The sequence below is a fragment of the Simochromis diagramma genome, unplaced genomic scaffold (assembly GCF_900408965.1).
Source record: "Simochromis diagramma unplaced genomic scaffold, fSimDia1.1 OVJJ01000361.1, whole genome shotgun sequence".
Classification (NCBI taxonomy): Eukaryota; Metazoa; Chordata; class Actinopteri; order Cichliformes; family Cichlidae; genus Simochromis; species Simochromis diagramma.
This window is the reverse complement of record NW_024386860.1, coordinates 7,517,674-7,537,459: the sequence shown is the minus strand read 5'-3', so window position 1 is coordinate 7,537,459 and position 19,786 is coordinate 7,517,674. Positions and strand designations below refer to the sequence as shown.

The 19,786-nt window shown below is 42.1% G+C and overlaps 1 protein-coding gene across 2 annotated transcripts in view; it reads right to left on the bottom strand.

Annotated features, from left to right (window-relative positions):
* The window catches only part of erfl1 (Ets2 repressor factor like 1), a 49,948-nt gene that overhangs the window by 3,134 nt on the left and 27,028 nt on the right, over positions 1-19,786 (bottom strand). Inside the window, exons 3-6 of one of the 2 annotated variants that reach the window (XM_040030244.1) lie at positions 5,678-5,751; positions 4,739-4,973; positions 2,914-3,091; positions 1,071-1,200 (exon numbers count right to left, since the gene is read on the bottom strand). In XM_040030244.1, coding sequence (XP_039886178.1) covers positions 1,071-1,200; positions 2,914-3,091; positions 4,739-4,973; positions 5,678-5,738 — 604 coding nt within the window. In that variant the 5' untranslated portion in view covers positions 5,739-5,751. Of the gene's footprint in view, positions 1-1,070; positions 1,201-2,913; positions 3,092-4,738; positions 4,974-5,677; positions 6,833-19,786 lie in introns of those variants that run through there. The other variant, XM_040030246.1, reaches the window with a different exon arrangement.

The following is a 19,786-nucleotide window of genomic DNA, read 5'->3' as shown; positions in this document are numbered from 1 at the left end:
CGTATTTGAATTCGGTTCCTTGTAAGCATCACTTGATAACAGAGCGAGGGGGCAAATTTGAGGTGATGCAGGAATACAATTTTAATGAACAAACAAACGCATTGCCTCTCAACCTAGTCTACTTCCTTCCAAATGACAACCGACTCAAAGATTCTCTCTCTGCTGCACCCTCCACCTCTCTCCCAGCCGTTCTCACTCTCTTTTTCTCTTTCACTCTGTTATTTACTATGCAGGGCTAATTTGACAGTGGTGAAGTCTCTGCGTGCTGGGCCAGGAGTAGCTGGCAGACACATGAATATTGAATCAGTCAGGCAGGCCTCACTTGCTTATGAAAACACAGTAATGGGCGCCCACAGGCCACAAACTGAAGCCTGCACCCTCAATTAGGGCCTTCCTGCCTGGGAAGGGATTAGGACAGCGGGGACACATGGGAGGGAGAGGAGGGTGAGAAGGGAAGAAGGGGGGAATAGGACCTGAGGACAAACAGAATAGGGAGGAGGGAGAGGGTGCCGGTTCTGGGATGAGAATTGCATCTGTGTGTGAGTGAGTCTGTTTACACACTACCTCTCGAGCTCTGCAGATTCGTATACCTTCTTATGTGTGTGCAGAGATTGCAAACGAAATGCATTTGTGCATGTGTGCCATCAGTCAAGCAAACAATGACACTTCCGTGCTGTGTTTGGTTGAACTCACTTTCTGAGATAGAAGGGGACAAATGTGAACAGTTGCGCTGAAAAAGTGGATGATTTCTCCAGCCCTCGACTTGTGTCTCACTACAGCTGACATGCATAATTCACCAGCTAACCTGGGCTTTCTCACCTGGAGCACAGTCTCACTGTAGACTGCTATGGGACAGCCATCTCTCTTATTTCCTTTAACAATAAATGTTCATGCCTCACTGTATCCTCATTTCTCTCTCTGCTCTCCTTACATTGCTATCTTCTCCTCCTCCCTTTGTTTGTACACTGCCAATCATACACTTTATATATATATATATAAGTGTATTTTTCTTCATGCAATAGAGGAAGACCGGCACATATCTGACCAACTTTGTCATTCTCTCTGCTCACCTGAACTTAGGAAAGGAAATGAGTCCAGTCTCAGTTTGTCCCCTTCAGGTCCTGGTGCTGTGGTCCCCCGATCGAAAAGGGAAGTTCCTCTGCTGGTGTCTGGCAAACGAGGAAACAAGGACTGTATGGCCTGAGCGGCAGAAAGAGACACAAGCAAAGAGTAGAAAAGGAGGTTAGAGATGAGTTTGTACCATGAAATAATAATAATAAAAAAAGCTTGCGTACGGCACACATATTCCTACAAATCTGCCTTTATGATGCTGCTGCACTTTGCTGGGTAAAGTCATATGTTGACAGCAGCACCCTGCAGAGTGTGATGCAAACAGTGACACAGTCGCAGCAAGGACAGGATAAAAAGGGAAGCCATGGGACTTGGGGTAAAAAAAAAAACAGGAGGCAGGAGGACGCACGGGCTCAGAGACTCAAAGGGAGGAAAAGTACAGAGTCAAATGGAGACCAATGATTAAGATTGTGGGCACAAAGGATAAATGAAAAGAAGAAAGAGGGATTGTGGGCCAGCTTGTGTAAAGGGACACAGGGCGAATAGCAGTGAGATGTGAGAGAATGACATCCATTTAGAAGTAGGGCAGCTGTGTGCGTGTCAGTGAGTGTGTAGATTTTTTTCTGTCTAAAATTTGCAAAGAAGAGGTAAAATAAGTGGAACAGTTTAATCTTAGGAATCAAGGGGACACAGGGGGATTTCTTTTTCCCCCTAGCGTGATTGCGGATCAGTAGTATCTGTCACCCTGCAGCCCCAAGTTTGAAAGGCGAGACTGTACTCCCAAGCTGCGAGATCTGCGTTGCTTAACAAACCGCATTAATGACCCGCCATTGATCTGATCTGACGCGACCCCTTTGCTTTCTATTTCTTTCATTTTCAATCGATGACAGATGGATACGCCATAGGAGACAGGGATGAGAGAAAGAGGGGATAACGTCTTCTTTTGTTTTAAGGGCAAGTTAAAACCGTCCCCCCTCCACGGTCTCCTTCAGAGCTCGCGTCTCCTTATCCCCATCTTAAGGACGGCACAGACAATTGATGAATGATTCTCTCTTACTGTACTTTCAAGTTACTTGTACTTTCTAGGACATTAGTCATCTAAAATAAAATTATCTGCACACCAGCACTTATACCCAAGTCAAAAAAATAGCCTTCTTCATCAATTTGTGCAGCCACATCTATAATTTAGTGTAGAATCTGAAACGCAGAAATTGATTTTTTTTTTCCATTAAAAAGAAAGAAAGAAAGAAAAATCTCTAAATATCTTATAAACACAAGTAAAGTCATAACATTATTTTTTTTTAACCAAATTAGGACATTTTTGTTCACGCCTCCATCTTTTTTTGTGTCCTGACACATTTTATCTCTGTAAAAATTTTACAATCTCTTAGGGCAAATAATAATCAAACTGTAGTCTATTATGACCCCCATTAAACAGAGTGAATAAAAGATAGCTACGATGAATACCACCATTCTTTTGCAAAAAAGGGGGAATGCACAGCAGGTGCTTGAGAAATATAACAGCTCGAGTTGAATGGTTTTCAGTTACATGAATTAAATTTTTGTTGATACAAATTTAAGGAAGCAGAGTGCGGTGTCCTGCTATATTTCATCCTTTTTCTTTGTTTAAAGTTTGGCTTTTTTTTAATTCCCTCTGTTTTAAAATGCTAGTTCTTTTTATTACCTGCTATAGAGACACAATTTGAACATACATAGGTATGATTTCTCACATTTTTCACACAATTTTGTATTTATATGCTACTAAATCTACTACTTGCATACAGCATATATCCTTTTACCCATCCACCCCCTCTCACAAACCCTCCATCCTACCCTGTGTACCTCTGGGCTGCAGTCTGGTGTGGTGGAGCCCCCGTTGAAATGGTTCTGGGCAAGGAAGAAGGGCGAGCTGGCCATGTCCAGGATGGGGTAGTTCACCAGCACAACCTTACTGAAGTTAAACTTGTAGGTGAAACGCTTCCCTTTGGTTTTGTGCAAAATACGCTTGTTGTAGTAATACCTGCAAAGGAGCGGGAGAGAATATTGATGGAGGGATGGAGTGAAGTGATAAACGAAAAAGGAAGAGGAAAAGGAAAAGAGGTGGGAAGGATTAATATAATACACATCAAGGTTTTGTGTTTCATCACTATAAGTAAAGTATAAACAACTTCAGTGCTGTGAGGCAAGAGCTGTGCTGATTTCCCAGTGTTTTTATTCATCTCCTCCTTTCTCAAATCAATTCATGTCTGGCTGCCTCTATTCAATACAATATGGTTTTGTAAAGTGAATTTTATATTCAGCAATTATCAACCCCACCACCCCCCGCCTCAAAACCCCCCAAAATCTAAATTCGTTTGAACCTCTCACACAGAAATACTACACAAGAAGTAAATGTTCCTTTCATTATGCACAGGACTATTTATCAATTCAAGAAATAATGTGAGCATCACGTTACACTATCAGATGAGCTCGAGACTTTTTTGTTTCCAGAAAATTAGAAATTTGTCGGAATGACACCATTTGACATGACACCAAAAAACATCACCGTTTCCAATAGCAAAGCACATTCACAAAGAGGTGGGACAGCAAGAGAGGTCTCCATGGTAACGACCCCCAGTGTCTCCCGCTGGGCATGTCAGGTCGTCATCGTACCAGTTTCCTTTGCCACCCACAGAGGTGTCACAATGTACAATCTGCCAGGATGCCACGTTGATCGGCAGCAAAGGAAAAACATGGAGCCATCTGGCCCAGGTAAAAGCTGAGTGCTCAGGTGGAGGAGCGTAGGGGGTGGGGGCGAAGCGGGATGCGACAAATTAAAAAAACCTGCAGATGTCTTATTGTGAAATACAAGTTTAAATCTGGTTTCCATGTGGACTTTTTGGACTCCTTTGTGTGAGTGCAGCCACAGTGAGCGTGCTAAACACAGAATTCATGAGACAACCTCAGCATTAAATAGTGGTGAGCTCATTATGCAGGCACACTATATCAACAAACACAGCAGCGTGTACATATCTGCATGTATCCACACTGGCTGAGCCCAGTGCAATGATGTGTACATGTTTTGCTTTGCGTGGCAATTGTGCCATGGCCCTTAATTGAGCAATTAAGTAAGGCTAATTAAGAAGGCTAATTGTGGCCCCAGCCAATTTATAACAATTAAACTCTGACGACAGTCCCCATTAACGAGAGGCCGAAGGAAAGCAGAGGGAGGGGGTGGGGTAGGGGAACAAGTTGGGTAGTGGGTATTTGCATAAGAAGATTGTGTGTGACTGGCTGGGGGTGTAAACTGCTGAAGGTATGGAGTGTGGCATTGTTTTAATCACCTTCAGCAAGTTCAGTGTCGAGTAGTTTTGCTGTTCTGAAAAAGCCCAATTTCACACTGGGGCTTAATTTTGAAATCCCTATTGAATTTTTTATTTGGCAGCTCAATGGTGAACTTTCCATTAGGATGTCCAGAGATAAGGAGAAATTGAGGGTATTGACGTTCCCCAGGAAAAATCCCACCTTTATCTTTCCATTTTTGCCAACATGGAAAAGAGAGATGTTAAGTGGGGATTAAATCCAACAAGAGTAAACAATTTATGGAAACCGCAGGGTTATAGCCTGATTTATCTGATGCAAACAGTGCGGTTGCCTGACATTCAACACATCTCGTATGAACACATACCTCAGAGCCCTGCTCAGTTTGTCATAGTTCATGTGAGGTTTGCATTTCCTTATCCCCCACAGTCGGGCCACCTCGTCTGGGTCCTTGATGACAAACTCCCCGTAGTCTCCCTGCCAGGCTATCACCCCTTGGTACTCTTCCTTCTGCAGGAGCTCTAGGATGAAGTGCCACAGCTGGATCTGCCTGGAGCCGGGGCTCGACTCGGGCTTGTAGGCCCACTCTGGGAAGGCGATCCCTGGGCAAAGGGGAGGAGGAAGAAGCAGGGTGAGGTTCATGCCTGTTGTCTGTCTAGTTGCTCACAGGGAGTGTGTGCATGTGTGTGTGTGTCTGGGGGGGGGGGGGGGGGGGTTCACTGTCTGAATGACTGATGAGTGATGGAGGTGAGGGATGATGTGTTTAATATCACAGCACGTGCCTTGAGCAATGTTAGTCTGAGCTAATGCCCTCTAGCCTCAACAGATTGGTCAGTGGGATGATGACAGCTCACTGGGAGAGATCTGACTGATGCTGCTCAGGTCTGAATTTTAAAAGCCAACTCTATGACCATCAGAGATGAAGTTAAGTAGCTTTTTGACTCAGGCCAAAGTGAATCTGGCACTAACTAGCCTTGTAAATACATTACACATTGAACCAATTACTACCAGAGTCTGAACTTGTTTGGCAAACATGAATGTGTATGGTTAATCTTTTTAAATAGATGAATATTGGGGATGAATTTCAACATGCAATTTTAATAATGAAGTAGCTGCTTCTTAAGTATTTGCTTGTTTTGGCTGTCTGGGTTCACCCGATTTACACATGTGGCTTAGGACTAGATTTAAAGATAAGTTGAAAGATTTTAAATGTTACAAATAAGAACTTTAAGGAGATTTGATGCAGAAAAGCAAGGATGTAATAGTCTCCTGCCTTCATGTCACTAACTTTGATGAGAGTACCGACCTGGCGTCCAGAGGGCGGGCACCGGGGGGAGCAGCAGATCACTGACGCAGTTACAGTCCATGCCTCCACAAAACCTGGAACAAAACAAAAGAGAGAGAAGGCATTAACTTTTACAAATGAAAAACAGAGAATTTTGCAGAGATGTATTTGCTTAAGCCAGTTTCAACTACCCAGCATGTTTATTGCATTTATTACACCAAGTCAGAGTAGAAGAGAGTACATTTTGTTGAAACTGAAGGTATTGCATAAGGGTCTAAAGGCGCAACATGAGTTCAAAATGATACTTTAAATCGATGTGAAATATAGCAAGGTTATGTTTCATATGTCTTTGGTAGAGATCAGGTGTTTGATGGATGTGGCCACCTGAGGCTGTGTCTGATGCAACGTGGTGGACATCCCTATAGTGCATTTATGAACAGGAGGAATTAAATAGACTTTTGAAAACCAACTTGAAAACTGAGCCACATTATACATTAAAAATTGGGTTTTTAAATATATAATAGGACTTGGTTATTTCTTAGTGAAGTTTTAAAAGTATCAAAAAAATCTCATGTACAAAGTTATGTTCAGGGCTATTAAAGGTTAGGTTTAATTGTCTGCCAGATGAGGAAAGTTTCAAAAGGATTTAAAGGGCTATAGTTTTTGGTAAAACGACTTTCATATCACCTTAGGTATCCTAGGTAAGTCAGGTAAGTACTACAAATAGTGCCAAATTGCATAAAGATTTGAACATACAAGAGTGTCGTTTTATTAGTTGATTGAGTTAGAGCTATTTCAATTGTCTTATGTACTGTTTAGTAGTCACTGTATAGCTGAGTGTGAACAAGCAAAAGCGAGAAAACACTTCACATCTGTACTTGTAATATTAAATTATACCCCCTATAATTATAGTATATGGTTATATAAAACTATACATTTTTTTTTAAAACACACAAAATTGTTGGAATAAAAGTCAGAAATGATGCAGTGAGTCCAATGAACACGTCCATGTTTAACATCACAAGAAAATAAACTGTCCAAACTATTTAAAAACCTGATTTTGTTTTTACTTCTGTGCATTTTGAAATCTGAAGATTTACAAAATAAAAACCCCAAACTTTTATTTTTTCACCCCATCACATCGCTTCATGCTCTGCATTGAATGTTGAATGATACGTGCACGTGTCAGTGAGGTAGGGTAGGCCTTTTTATAATACAAGAGCTTATAATCATAAGGCCTCCTAAATATATTCATATAGACATCTGCTGACGCGAGAAGATGAGGAGATCTTGGTGGTTCTGTGATGAAGAGGGGAACTCTGAGATGGAATCTAGTTTGGATATCACAGTTTCATCAGGGTTGTTTTACAAAGCTCAGATGGAAGAGATAGCCTGCTGCTACACTGGTATCTTTAATGCTGGCCTCTCTATCTCTCCCTTCACTCTCTGCCTCTATTTAATTATGCTCTGTGAATTTTGGATTTTCCCTCCAGCATTGAAATGAAACGTGAATTATTAAGGTGTGTTTGTATAAATTATTATTGCTAACTCCAGGCATTTCTCACTCTCTCACTCTCTGACTCTTTCTGTCTCACGTTCGCTCTCACCCCGCTTCAAGCCTTTGGATTGTGGCCCCGCTCGCTGTCTCCTCTTTCCCCTCCCCTCCCGCTCTTCATCTTCCTTGTTTTCAGTCTGCTCTCTCTGTCTATGAGTGCAGAGCTGACATTAATTCTATTTATTATAATAATCATTATTATTTTTACTCTTATTGTTCCTTTTCTCTCTCTCTTTTTTGGTCATTAAACTATGTGGAGACTCTGTCTGCACTCATCCCGCGCGACTCATTTTTAGAAAAGGATCAAATATTTTGATTAGACCGTTTACCAGTAGGATATCAAAATACACCCCGCTGTTCACATGTTTGGAGATTTTTGAAAACATTTGAAACTGTCATCTTTCCATGAAAATGTTGACCTCATCTGACAGGAAGGCCGTTGCGAAGATTGGTCTTTACAAAATGAGATATACGTTGTGTTGGAGGTAGCAATCCATAACTTTCCTCTTCCCCGTGGGCTACAGGTCATCAATACTGCATCATCTCTTTCATTTGCCGTATTCTCATGGTCCACGGCATGTATAAGCTCATCTCCTCTGCGGGAAACATATATGTGAGCTCCTGTCTTTCACAGTCTTTCCAACTTCCTCTCATACCACCTACGCATTACCTCAAATCTATACTCTTCCTTCCCTTTTCATATCCAACAGCATATCTATACAGGTGACTCCTCCTTTCCTCTTTCCCACCTCCTTTCTATTCACACACCTATCCACTGTCTTCTCCCCCGCCCTCCCTTCCACTCCACCCTTCTCCCTCTCTCCTGCTCTGTGTGTTTTGCTTCGGCGCAGTAATTTTCCGTTTGATTTCGGAGGTAATGCATTTTTTACAAATCAAAGAGGAAGCCAGGCTACCCCCCCCCCTCCTCCTCCTCCTCCTCCCCTCACTCTCTCCCTTTCTCTCTCTCTCCCTCCCTCCCACCTCCTCTTCTTTCCCTCCCTGCCCAGTCTCCCGTTCTCGCCCCCCCCTCGGCCCCCCAGGCCAGAGAGGAGATAAAGGAGCCCCCATCATTTCCTTGTTAGTTTTGATTTGGGCAGCACAGGGCTTTCAAGTTCCCCCCATCACCCCCAGAAACATTATAACTAGCAGCCCAGGGAATACTGCTCCTCATACGCACACACTCGAACACACACATGCATGCACAGACTGTCAGATACAGACACTCACAGATTGTAAGGGATTGTGCATGCACAGTAAACACAGTCTCAAGCAGATATGGCACAAATACGCAGGCATTCAGGTAGCCGTCGCACACACACTGTACGACGCAGCACACAAAGTAAGACATGGAGCCCATAGATATTGACTGAATCAATATCGGCACACTAACACAGATCTCACCGAGCTGAAAAAGAGAATGCACTTTGTTTACTAAAGATTCTGGTTTACTGATAGAGAGATGTGGGCAGAAAAAACACTGCTTTATTTGGACAAAGAGACACAGAGTCCAAACAAAGGACCCCTCTCCCACAAAAGGTCACCTGTGAAACCCAGCGTGGATGATGGATCACACAGCTACCGGTGACAATAGTAAGAACACTCAATAGATTCACTAAGTTACTTCACACAATCACATCTTCACAAAAACACCTGAGCTGTGTTCCTACACATAATCTGAAGTGTAGGCCTGCACTAGATCTAGCAAATGGATCATTACTGCTGGAAAATCTCTGGTGTGTTGATGATTCAGAGGCTTTTCTATAGTTTAACGCTTGAAAGAGTGCACTTTGTTTTTTGTGACTTTAGGACACAACAACATTGCAGGGATACACAAACTTCCTGTGTCATGGCTGAAAGGTTAAAGGTTTCTGCTGTTGTCACTGCTCAACATGTAAACCTCAGAAATCCCTCCACATTTGCTCTCTGTACTTACTTTTAGCCATTTTCAAAGCCTTAGAGAGTGAAAATTATGCACAGTGCAACACCCTCAAAATTCATACAATATAAGAAATTAAGCTGTCTGCTAGCAAACCCACAGTGCAAGGTACTATACTGTTATACTGCTCACTGCAGATTTACTAATGATTGGAGAGGAGATAAAATGCATTTTTCACTCAGTTTATTTCTCTTGTTCTTGAATTTCACACAGTGCAAATAAAGTTCAGTTGCTTCCTATAAATAACCTTTCAGTCATGTAATGCCAAACCTGTTTTGATCATTGGAAAACTGCTTTGGAAAAAAAGGACAATAGGACAAGCAGATGGGTCTTCTAAAGACAAACTCCTACATCAACGAGAGCAATCGTTTCCATCTATTGTAACTGGCGAGGGACAAAGTCCAAAGAAAGAAAGATGAAAATTACTACAGTGTTGCAATGACCAAATTGGTATGTTTGCATCATGTTCAGGTAAACTTGTACGTGAACCATCCTTCTTTCAGCAGTAAACTGAAACTTGTATTTTCTCAACTGGTGAACTTCCTGTGACCTCTCGACTTTCTTGCCCAAGTGGGGACTAAGAGTAAGAAAAGGACTGAAAAAGCATATCCAAGAGTCAGGATTGGACCAGTCCCACTGAGTTTTAACAGGTCAGTCTCGCCACAAAGGTCACAGATTTGTATTTGTAACTTTTGCATGTATCTCCCAAACATCAACTCTGTAACAATGTTGCTGAAGTAAAGGCAGAACTGGCATACTTGTGACGCCAAGGTTAGTAGGACACTGACGGGAGTGAAAAGAAACCAGTGTGAGGGATATACTGTAGTACAAACTACGTTTTGAAATTCTGCAGAGTGACTGGGGTAGAGCGAGGAAGGAGGGCAGCCTGACATTCAGGCAACATTATGTCTCCAGTGCTGTCTAAAGAAGGAAAGAGTGATGGGTCACGATATAAAAAGATAGAAAAATGTGAGAGGCATGAAAAGTCTGGCCTCTCCCGCTTTCTTTTTCCACTAGATGAAAAGGACTCTGTACATCTGTCTCATCTTCCTTTTTTTGGTTGCCCCTGAAAAAGGCCCGACTGAAAACTCTCTCTCTCTCTTCCTTTCACTCTGCTTGCCTCTCTCCTGCTATCTCTGTCTTTCTCTCTCTGTTCCTCTCCCTGGTTAGCTCTGACACACTGGTCAGCCTCAGGGTGGAAGAACAGAGGGACTCTGCTATGGGTTTGTTAGAGGAGATGGAAAGAAGGAGAGAGGAGAAATGAGGAGAGAGACAGAAGAGAGAAGAAGGAGGAGGAGAGGAGGAAAGGGGGTTGGTCAGGAAGAGGGAAAAGAACCTATCTATCCAAATGTTGACGAGAAAAGTCAACACAGAATTAAATTCTATCCATACACTGGCCTATAAACCTTCTTATTTAGCTTAAGTTCCATCTTAATTACCAAAAAACATTCTTTATATGATTTTTAAAAAATAATATTTAGTTACATCTTAAAATATCAAGCTACAAATTTTGTTTTGAAGCCCAAATATGCATCTCATCTACATCTTGTTTGAGCATCCAATTAAAAAGGTTCTTTGGATTTTGTATGTGACAAACAAGAAGTTCTACGTGCTTTTTCAAACTAAGACAAACAATGACTGAAACCTTGCCATCAACAAAATTAACTTCCCCTTTACATAACGAAAAAAAGAGTCAACTTCAGCATCCCAAAGACTCTCAAAACTTCACAAGTTAAAAATTTGGTCTCAATTACTAGGTTTTTCAGACAATTTGACCTGTTCGCAGGATATTACACACTCGATAATACACTGGATGAATCATAAAACATTAAAACCATCACTGGTTGTTTTTTTTTAATTATTGATATTTATTTTTTTTGTTCTGCATTTCATGTTGTACATTAAGGTTTTCACTTTTACCATTTAAGCTTTGAATCTGTGAAAATCCATAAAAAATAAAAAAAAGATTACATTTTAATCACTGAAACTGCGCAGATAATCACAGCAATACTGATCATGTTGCAACTTATAGCCGCTAGATTTCCCCACAATCCCTCCTTTGTACCTTACACACCCATCACACTGCAATGTGAAAGAGTGAGAAATCAGTGCAGTCACTATAATAGGAGCAGGCAGCGGTGCAGCAGCATCAGTGTATTTAACCAAGACATATCGTTACAGGAGTACTGGCTGAATCTAGTTGTTCTCCCACAGAGCACCCATTACTCCACACTGCAGGGGCAAAGCTAATACTGAGTCCTTCACACTGAGACAGGCTATCATCTGACAGGACTGCCCGGCCAGAATATCATCCAGTGAAATGTACTTTGAAAGATACAGTAGAGCAGCGGTACAAGATGTGACAACAGAGGCAGGGAGTAATAGGGCAGAGAAATATTAAAGTCCATATCTGAAAACTTAAGAAACATAATTTCACACTGAACTGTTTGGTTCACGGCTTAAGGAATAAGGCTGGGTTTAGAATTTGCATCAAGTTCCTAAATCTATGAATACATAGCTTAAAGTCAATGCTGAGCACAGATACCCCTGCTGAAAATATGAGTGCTTTAAAATGAGTAAGAGCTTTATGTGTCCTTTCATGAGTTGAGCTTTGGAGATTTTACTACATTATATCACTACTTTAAGTCACAGAGTAACACCAGGAGTGTGTGAGAGGGATTGACTGTAATAAATGAAGTGTTGGCAGAAAAAATATGTTAAAAGGTCGAATATCATGGCTCGTTTCTTGGGCTAATTGTAATGGGGTATGATGTGCATATTTGGCTTTTATGACAAACACAACACCTTGCGGTTTTAAAAAGAAGCGTAAGAAGAAAAGGCCAGCTCAATTCACGGAGAGAAGTTTAGACTCCAGCTCGGGTCATAAATAGAGTACTTTGATAAATAAGGAAACCTTATTTTATTTCTCCAGACTTTCACGATCCATGGTGAACTCCAACAAGTTTAAGAAGAGGTGAGTGAAGATGAGGATGTTGAGCGCGTGAAAACGGCATTAGTATGATATAGAACGCTGGCCTTAAGAAAATAAGGAAAAGAAGGGGAAAAAGGATGAAGAAAAAAGTATCAATCGATAGGGTTAAATTATTCATCGTCATTAATTATCGATCGCTCTCCGCTGCCGGCTCGTCCGCCTCGCGCCAGAGTTGAAAGGAGGGAAAGCGCGCTTTATTAAAACCGGCTCGAGCCTCATTGTTTCATGTCCCGCGGCAAAGAAAAAGCTCGAGTTTGGCTCTGCCCGCGCCAGTAGAAAAATACACACGCGCGCGCGCGCACACACAGACACCGCTCCATCTCCCTCCTCTGCTTTCTCTCTCCCTCTCTCTCCTGACGCGCGGGAGGAGCTTTTGGGAGCCTCGCGCGGTGTTCACGGGGCGGCTGTGTCTCGCGTGGATCGATGAGGGATCAATGGCTCGCGCTGACTAATAGCCAGAGAGCGCCTTTGATCTCGCGGCTGAGAGATCAAAACCTGCGCGAGAGGGAAGAGAAATAGGAAAAGAAACTGCGCCGGCGAGCTGACCTTCACACACACACGCGCACGCACGCACACACACACACACACACACACACCGATGCACGCAAAACCCACGTAGCGTCACTCGCGCGCGCAGCTTTTCGGAATTTGATATCCTATCCAGGATATCCTACCAGCGAACAAACTGAGAGATGCATTGCAAATCAAACTGCGGGCGAATATGCATCGGACACATTTGGAATAATAACCAATCTGTCTATAGGCTATTACTGAGAACCTTCACGCTCACTACACTACAAACACGTCCAACAAACGCACACACCACCCTGTTTCCCACTCAGAGTTGTTGCTCTTGACTATTTTTTCCTCAGACAAGGTGATGCAGTGAGACCAACAGATCCTTCTGTGGTTTCCAGCGATCGCACGAGTGTCCTATAGGCTTAAGTCCAGAGAAGAAAATACACTGTCTGGTCTCGCTCAGTGTTTATGTGTGATGGAGAGCGGAAGGCTTTAATTGAGTTGAGTATGTTCAGGACATGAACGCAGGTTGCTCAGATCTTCAGTTAATTTCCCAAAGAAAACCGTGTTGGGACTGAAGCAATACTAAGGCAGATCAGAAGCTGTGTGATCATTATAACTTACACAGTGTTTGAATGTGACTGCACTGTTTTCTGTTTTCTGTGTGTTTGGGGTCATAGAGACCCTTTAGCAGCTCATAATGGTGTTTAATCACCTTCATGCTTAATGACACTTCCCCTCTAAATTAGTGATAACTGCTTTGGAACCAGTATGATTGAGAATTTAGATTTGAGGTAGAGACTCCAGCTCAAAGCCTGGTTATATGTTACTCTAAAATCCATCCAGCCATCCATCTCCTTCCCCTTATCTAATTCAGGGTTGTTGAAAGGGGGCTGGAGCCCATCCCAGCTGTCATAGGGCAAGAGACAAGGAACACCCGGGATGGGTTGCAGGGCTAACACGTAGAGAAAGACAACCATTCATGCTCACATTCACACCTACGGCCCCTTTGGAATCAGAAGTTCACCTAAACCAATCCATGTCATTGGACTTTTGAAGGAAGTCTGAGTACTTGGATAGAACCCACACATTCATGGGGAGAACATGCACACATCACACAAAAAGCCTCAGACTGGATTTGAACCCTTCCTGCTCCGAGGTACCGTGCCCTCTCGAAAACCCTACACAGGTAAATGTGGATTTCATTTATTTTCCCTTTTAGTTGCTGTTTTGTGCCAAACAGAAGGAGCATATATGCATAATCCACATAATAAACAAATCTTAAGACTTTTTTTCTGTAATAGAAATCCTTTAAATTTTGGCTGAATTTTATATCCAAGTGTTTGTGTCAAACACTTGGAGAAAAGTTCAGCAGTTTTGAAAAGGGTCAAAAGACAAAAAAAACAAAACAACCCTGCTTCATTCTTTCATAAATTGCTCCTGTTAGTAATCATGAACCACAAATTAATTCCTTGCCAAATAGAATCTTATGTTCCACACTTTTAACTTGGGGAAGTCCACTTTTTTCTTCCTCTGTATCTCTCCTCCTCCTCCTCACGCTCTCCTACTCTATCTCTCTCTTTATCCCCCCATTCCCTCTCCCTCCCCTCTCTGGTCAGTGAGTTACTCTCTCTATCGCTCTCACTTCCCGAATTAACCACTCAAGAAGTCACCACCGACTCAATCAATAGCTCATACATAAACCCTGCTATAATCGCTCCCCCTGCCTGTCTGTCTGCCCCCCACCCCCCTCATTCCCCTCTCCTCCTTCACCACATTCACCATCATCCCCTCACAATCCCTTTCTTCCCCTTCCTTCATCTTTTTGTGTCTTCTTCCTGTCCTTCTCTGTGGATTTTAGACGCTCTCTTCTCATAATTATCAAACCTGTCATAAACATTAAGAGCAGCAATTCTGATATTTCTATTTAAAAATAACTCCTCACACCTTTCCTGCCTTTGCACCCTCATCAGGCAATTTGACATTGTGATAAAAAAAAGAAGTCTTGTCATAGAAGTAATGTATCATATGGGCACTTGAGAAACATATTTCCAACCACAAGAGTATAAACCATAAGTTTTAAAAAGGTTATCACACGTTTTATTGCACTTGATGTCATTTGTTGTGTACAACACCATGTCAGATTTTGTGCGTTTATGGGTTCTAAAATGACGCAGTTTTGGTTCTATTTGGTTCGGCTACTTAATAAAATCTTAGTAAAATAATGCACCCAAATTGTATACCACCAGCGCTGATTGAATAGTGTTCCTGGTCTTTAAACAGTTCAACAACTTTTACTAAGACAGCAGTGACAAGCACCCAGCGTTGGACTTCAGAATAATGTCCTTGTTTGTTAATGAACTAAAAAGCCTGAAATTTTAATTACGTGAACAAGTGATGCACAAAATGAAGCGCAAATAGCCTTCATAACTCTGAGGACTTCCAGAGGCCTCAGCTAACACAAAGTCGCTCAAAACTTGGACCAGTAAACATGTCTCAAATCACTCCCTTGAAACCCAAATGCACAAAGAACCAGCTGAAAGCTAATACAGCCCAATATTACTGTGTGCCTTGTACTGAATACATAATATGAAAGGTGACCTGATGCTTCTTTGGGAGTGTTTTTTTTTTTTTTTACTTCTATGCTCTCACAGGCTTCTATATTCCTTGTGGGACTTCATATTTGTGTAGCATCCCTCTAAAATTTATTACAGGAGCAGAGTAATTCTTTTAAGTGCAAGGGCACTATCGGCCTATGTTAGCGTGTCCAGCCTGAATGGGTCTAGTATTGCGTTATAGCAAAGACAAGGAGACATCAATATTGCATTATCTCATGTTTAACTGTGAGACACAGATAGTTGTTTTGGGGGCCTTAAAGATATTGTATTACCAAAGGAGATGCAGACGCACACACAACCACATGAGGAGGAAAAAAAGTGAGAGGGAGAGAGAGAGAATAACACACAGAGAATTTTAAAATTATAAGGCCTCTACACACCCTCTGCTCATACCCCTTCTATCTCTCTTTCTCTATCTTCCCTCGCTTCTTTTCTGCCTCTCTCTCCAAAGTCTTTGATTCGTCCGTACGGTTTGATCTGCAAGAGAGCGAGTTTTGTAAACACATTTTTCACGATCATATAGCCACGGGCAAGGGGAGCGTGAGGCGCGGAGGAAGAAGAAGGAGAGGGAGAGACTCAGAGAGAGAGTGAGAGAGGGAATGTGTGTGTGTGTGTGTGTGTGTGTGTGTGTGTGTGTGTGTGTGTGTGTGTGTGTGTGTGTGTGTGTGTGTGTGTGTGTGTGAGGGAGGGACGTTTAATGAGCGTGCAAGATGGAAAGATAGACTGACAGAAAATGCAAGGATGAAGCCTCAAATATGACTTACTGCACAGAGCAACAAAGACACACAGACACTCACATGCATACACATGCACACATTTGGAATCACACAACACACACACACAGACACCAGGGAGCCCAGACTGATGGTTTTGGCACAAGTAAAGCATCACAGGGGTTGATGAAATGTGAAGCAACAAGGAGAAGAAGCAAGTTATTCAGTTTTCCTTATCATGCAGAGGGGGGTGACACTCCAACACTGCATTTCCCGATATGACACTTCCTGACTGGTGAACCCACGGAGTTATTGGAGAAACACACACACACGGGGAGGGGAGGGAAAGGGGGGGAGAGAAAGTGATGCATCTCGTTTGGGATGATGAACACAGTAAACAGAGAGAAACGGCGTCTGAAAAACAGATTATGGGGAGAGCCAATAAAAGGTTGCGCACAGATGGTAAACACACTGTGGTGTAAAGCTGAACTAATAAAAGTGCGAGGCTCTGGTTCCCTACGTTTTTTTTCACTTGGTTGGAACGATTTCGTTTTTCATCTGGCAGCTGCTAATCCGGTTTGGTTCGATTGGCCCCGGTAATGGCGCTAACCCGTCGTCTCCATACCGACTCCTCTCCGCGGGACGCGACAGAGAGGAGGCGACGCCGGCTCGGAATGAGCATCAGAGAAGACACCGGTTATGGCACAAAAAAGGGAAAAGAGAACGGGTGCCATAGTTCACACAAAGTTTGAAGTAATTTAGACTTTGAGTTTCCAACTGCCCGAAATATTCGTCTTAAAGGGAGAAAGGCAAATGAACGATTGCTCAATTACTGAAGGCTAATTTCAACAAAGTTTGGCTGCTATTAAACGCACGTAGAGGCTCTTACACTTTTTTTCATTGCAGTTTGCATTTCGGACTAATGCATTAATTACATACGCAGGCCCCAAACGCTCAAAAATAGAAGCCCGATACTAAAATAAGAATACCATTGCAATAGAGGCTCGGCGCACTGGATTGTTATAACCTTGTGATGAATTGGCTCCTTCGACTTTTGGCTAGGGTTAGATGCAGGCCATCACATTTAAAGTGCTTTTCCACTTCGAGGTTTGTTTGTTTTCCTAAAAGACGGGGAAACAGTCCTCAACAATTCTGCACAAATCCCTCGCGTCAGTCGTTAAAAAAATCATTTTCTTTTCATTTTTCCTTTCCTTGCATTCTTTCTTTTCTGTTTTTTTTTTTAAACTTAGGCTACTGCTTTTTTAGAAAGAAGAATAGCTGCAAGCAGTTAAGTCGGTTGTCAGAATCTGCGCGCTCGCGTGTGTGTGTGCATATAGTGCAGTGCAGTGTAGTGTAGCGTTTCCTCTTCCTCTCTCTTTCTTCTCTCAGTCTTTTCTGTCCGGGGAATTGTTCTCAACGTCCACAAACACATTGCAAATACCCGGCGGCCAAGCGGCATCGATTTCTAATTAGACGCCAGGATAATCGTTGGAGAGAGATGAAAAAAAGAAGAGAGTGATGGCGAGACCGAGTAAATAAATATATAAACGAATTAGAGCCCAGATTAATTGAATGAATATGAGCATTAAAAAGAAACAAAGGTGATCTTGGCGGATGAAACCTTGCGTGGATTGAACGGGAAATAAGGATTATATACACAGAGGAGCACAGGCTGAAACATATTCGAGGGGGAGAGGATGGGTGGGGGTTTCTTTTGAAAATTAGGGCGCACTTTTGGCCAAAAATTAGTTTGTAATTACTGATCCACGCAGCAACATTTCAGGCACATTCGCACGGCTGATCGATTCATTCAAAATGTTCTGTTCCCGCATGCGAGATGTCATTGCGGAGAGCTCGGCGGGTCTCACACGAAATCTTGGATGGAGCCTGCGAGGAATTAATGGGAAATACTTTAATAATAATGCACAAAAAATAACTTAAATGATTAAATGATCATATTGAAGTCATATTTATTCATATTCGCTGGTGTGCACGTGCATGATATCTGTGCTAGAAACTGTGACAGCAATCAACCTTGAACTAAAGCCACAGCTGGATTATCCAACTTCTCTCCTCTCCAGTCAAATTTCCACCGCCCCCCGCCCCCCCTCTTTCCCCCCTTGCCCCCCACCTCCCTCTTTCTGTCTCCTGACAGAGTGTGACAGGGGGTTAGCCGGGGAGCTCAGGTAGCTCGTTTACTTTAATTAACGTTTCATCATCCTCGGAGCGGGACCGCGCACCGTATATACTCTTTCATGCTGCTCCGTCTCTCATCCCTGTTCTCCTTCCATTCATCACCGGCCCTCCCTCCTGCTCTCTCCTCCCCACCGTAGGCCTCACCTCTCATCTTTTCTTCAACAACTCGCCAAATCGCCCCCTGCTCTCTGTCTCGTGTCCACTCGAGCATATACAGGATAATAATTCAAACACTTTCCTTCCTTCCCTCCTCCTCCTTCTCCTTTTCCAACTTTGTTCTTCCCACCCCTTTTTTTCTCGCTCTCCTATCTCCTTTTTTCTCTCTCTCTCTTTTACAATAATGATGCCATTAACTGCATAACTCCAGGCGGTTTTGATCAACTGATGCAGAGGAGGAGAAGTAGCTCATTGTGTGCTGGCCATCATTTGGTGGATGCTATTGTGCAATTCAGCTCCTAAACAAAGACAAAGTAACTGTAAAACGCCAGAGGATCAACAGATTACATATATATATATATATTCCGACCATCTTATAACCATGTCAGCAGTGTGCGCCTATGGGTCTTTCAACATGGAGACATTGTGGGGCTGATAAGAAGGAGGAGGAAGACAGTTATTGAGCGGTATTGATCACCTCTGATTATTTAATACAAAATAATTCCCCAGTCGATGATCACCATCAGGCAGGCAATAGATAAAATCAAAGGGCTCTTTGTCAATAGGTTAAATGATCCATTGGAGATATAAGCAAATAAGCAAATCCTTCAGATATTAATGACCTTTCAGTGTAGCCTTTAAGCCAAAATAACTAGTTCATTATAAAATTAAGATGTTTTGACTTAACATTTTTTGTCTGCTCTGTGAAATCCAAAACAAACAGCTTCTGCCATTTCATTCTTTCAACTTTTAAGCATGTTTTGTTTACAGTTGATGTTAACCTGATAATATTGTACAGTAAAAGTTTTTTTTTTTGTAATTTAAATTTAAGAGCTATAATTTATAAACCAACAACAATGAGAAACTACCTGTTACTGTTTATACCACATTAAAGGATTAGCCCCATATACCTATCTCTAATTCTCTGGCTATATGTGACTGAAAGGCTTTACTCTTGTTTTTTGGGTGGGTGAAGGGGAAGAAGGCCTCTGGAGAAAAAAAAAAAGTAAAAGTCTAACATCTTTAACATAAAAATCTATTTTTCTCTCTCTCTCTTAGTTCAATTGTAATTTCTCACCTCACTTTCTTGAACTGAATACTTTCTCGGATAAATTAGCGATTAGTAAACAATCAGATGCAGCGACAGCTTTAAATTGTGCAGTCGATGTCTGTTTGAAAAAGTGTTTTGGTTTGCTCCTGATGTAAAAGAGGATTGGTGATTTAGCTCAATCACATGTCTGAAATTTTACTGATGACCAATGACAAAATAATTTCTAAGAAATGGCAAATAAAGACATACTGTGATGTTTTTTCATTGTTTTCATTGGTTGAGCTGTTGATTCTGAACTGGGCTCATCATAGTTGGCCATACATTTAGAGTTATGCAAATTACACTAATGAGTAGTAATTAGAAAAATCTTGCAATTAACAATTAGCAACCGTGG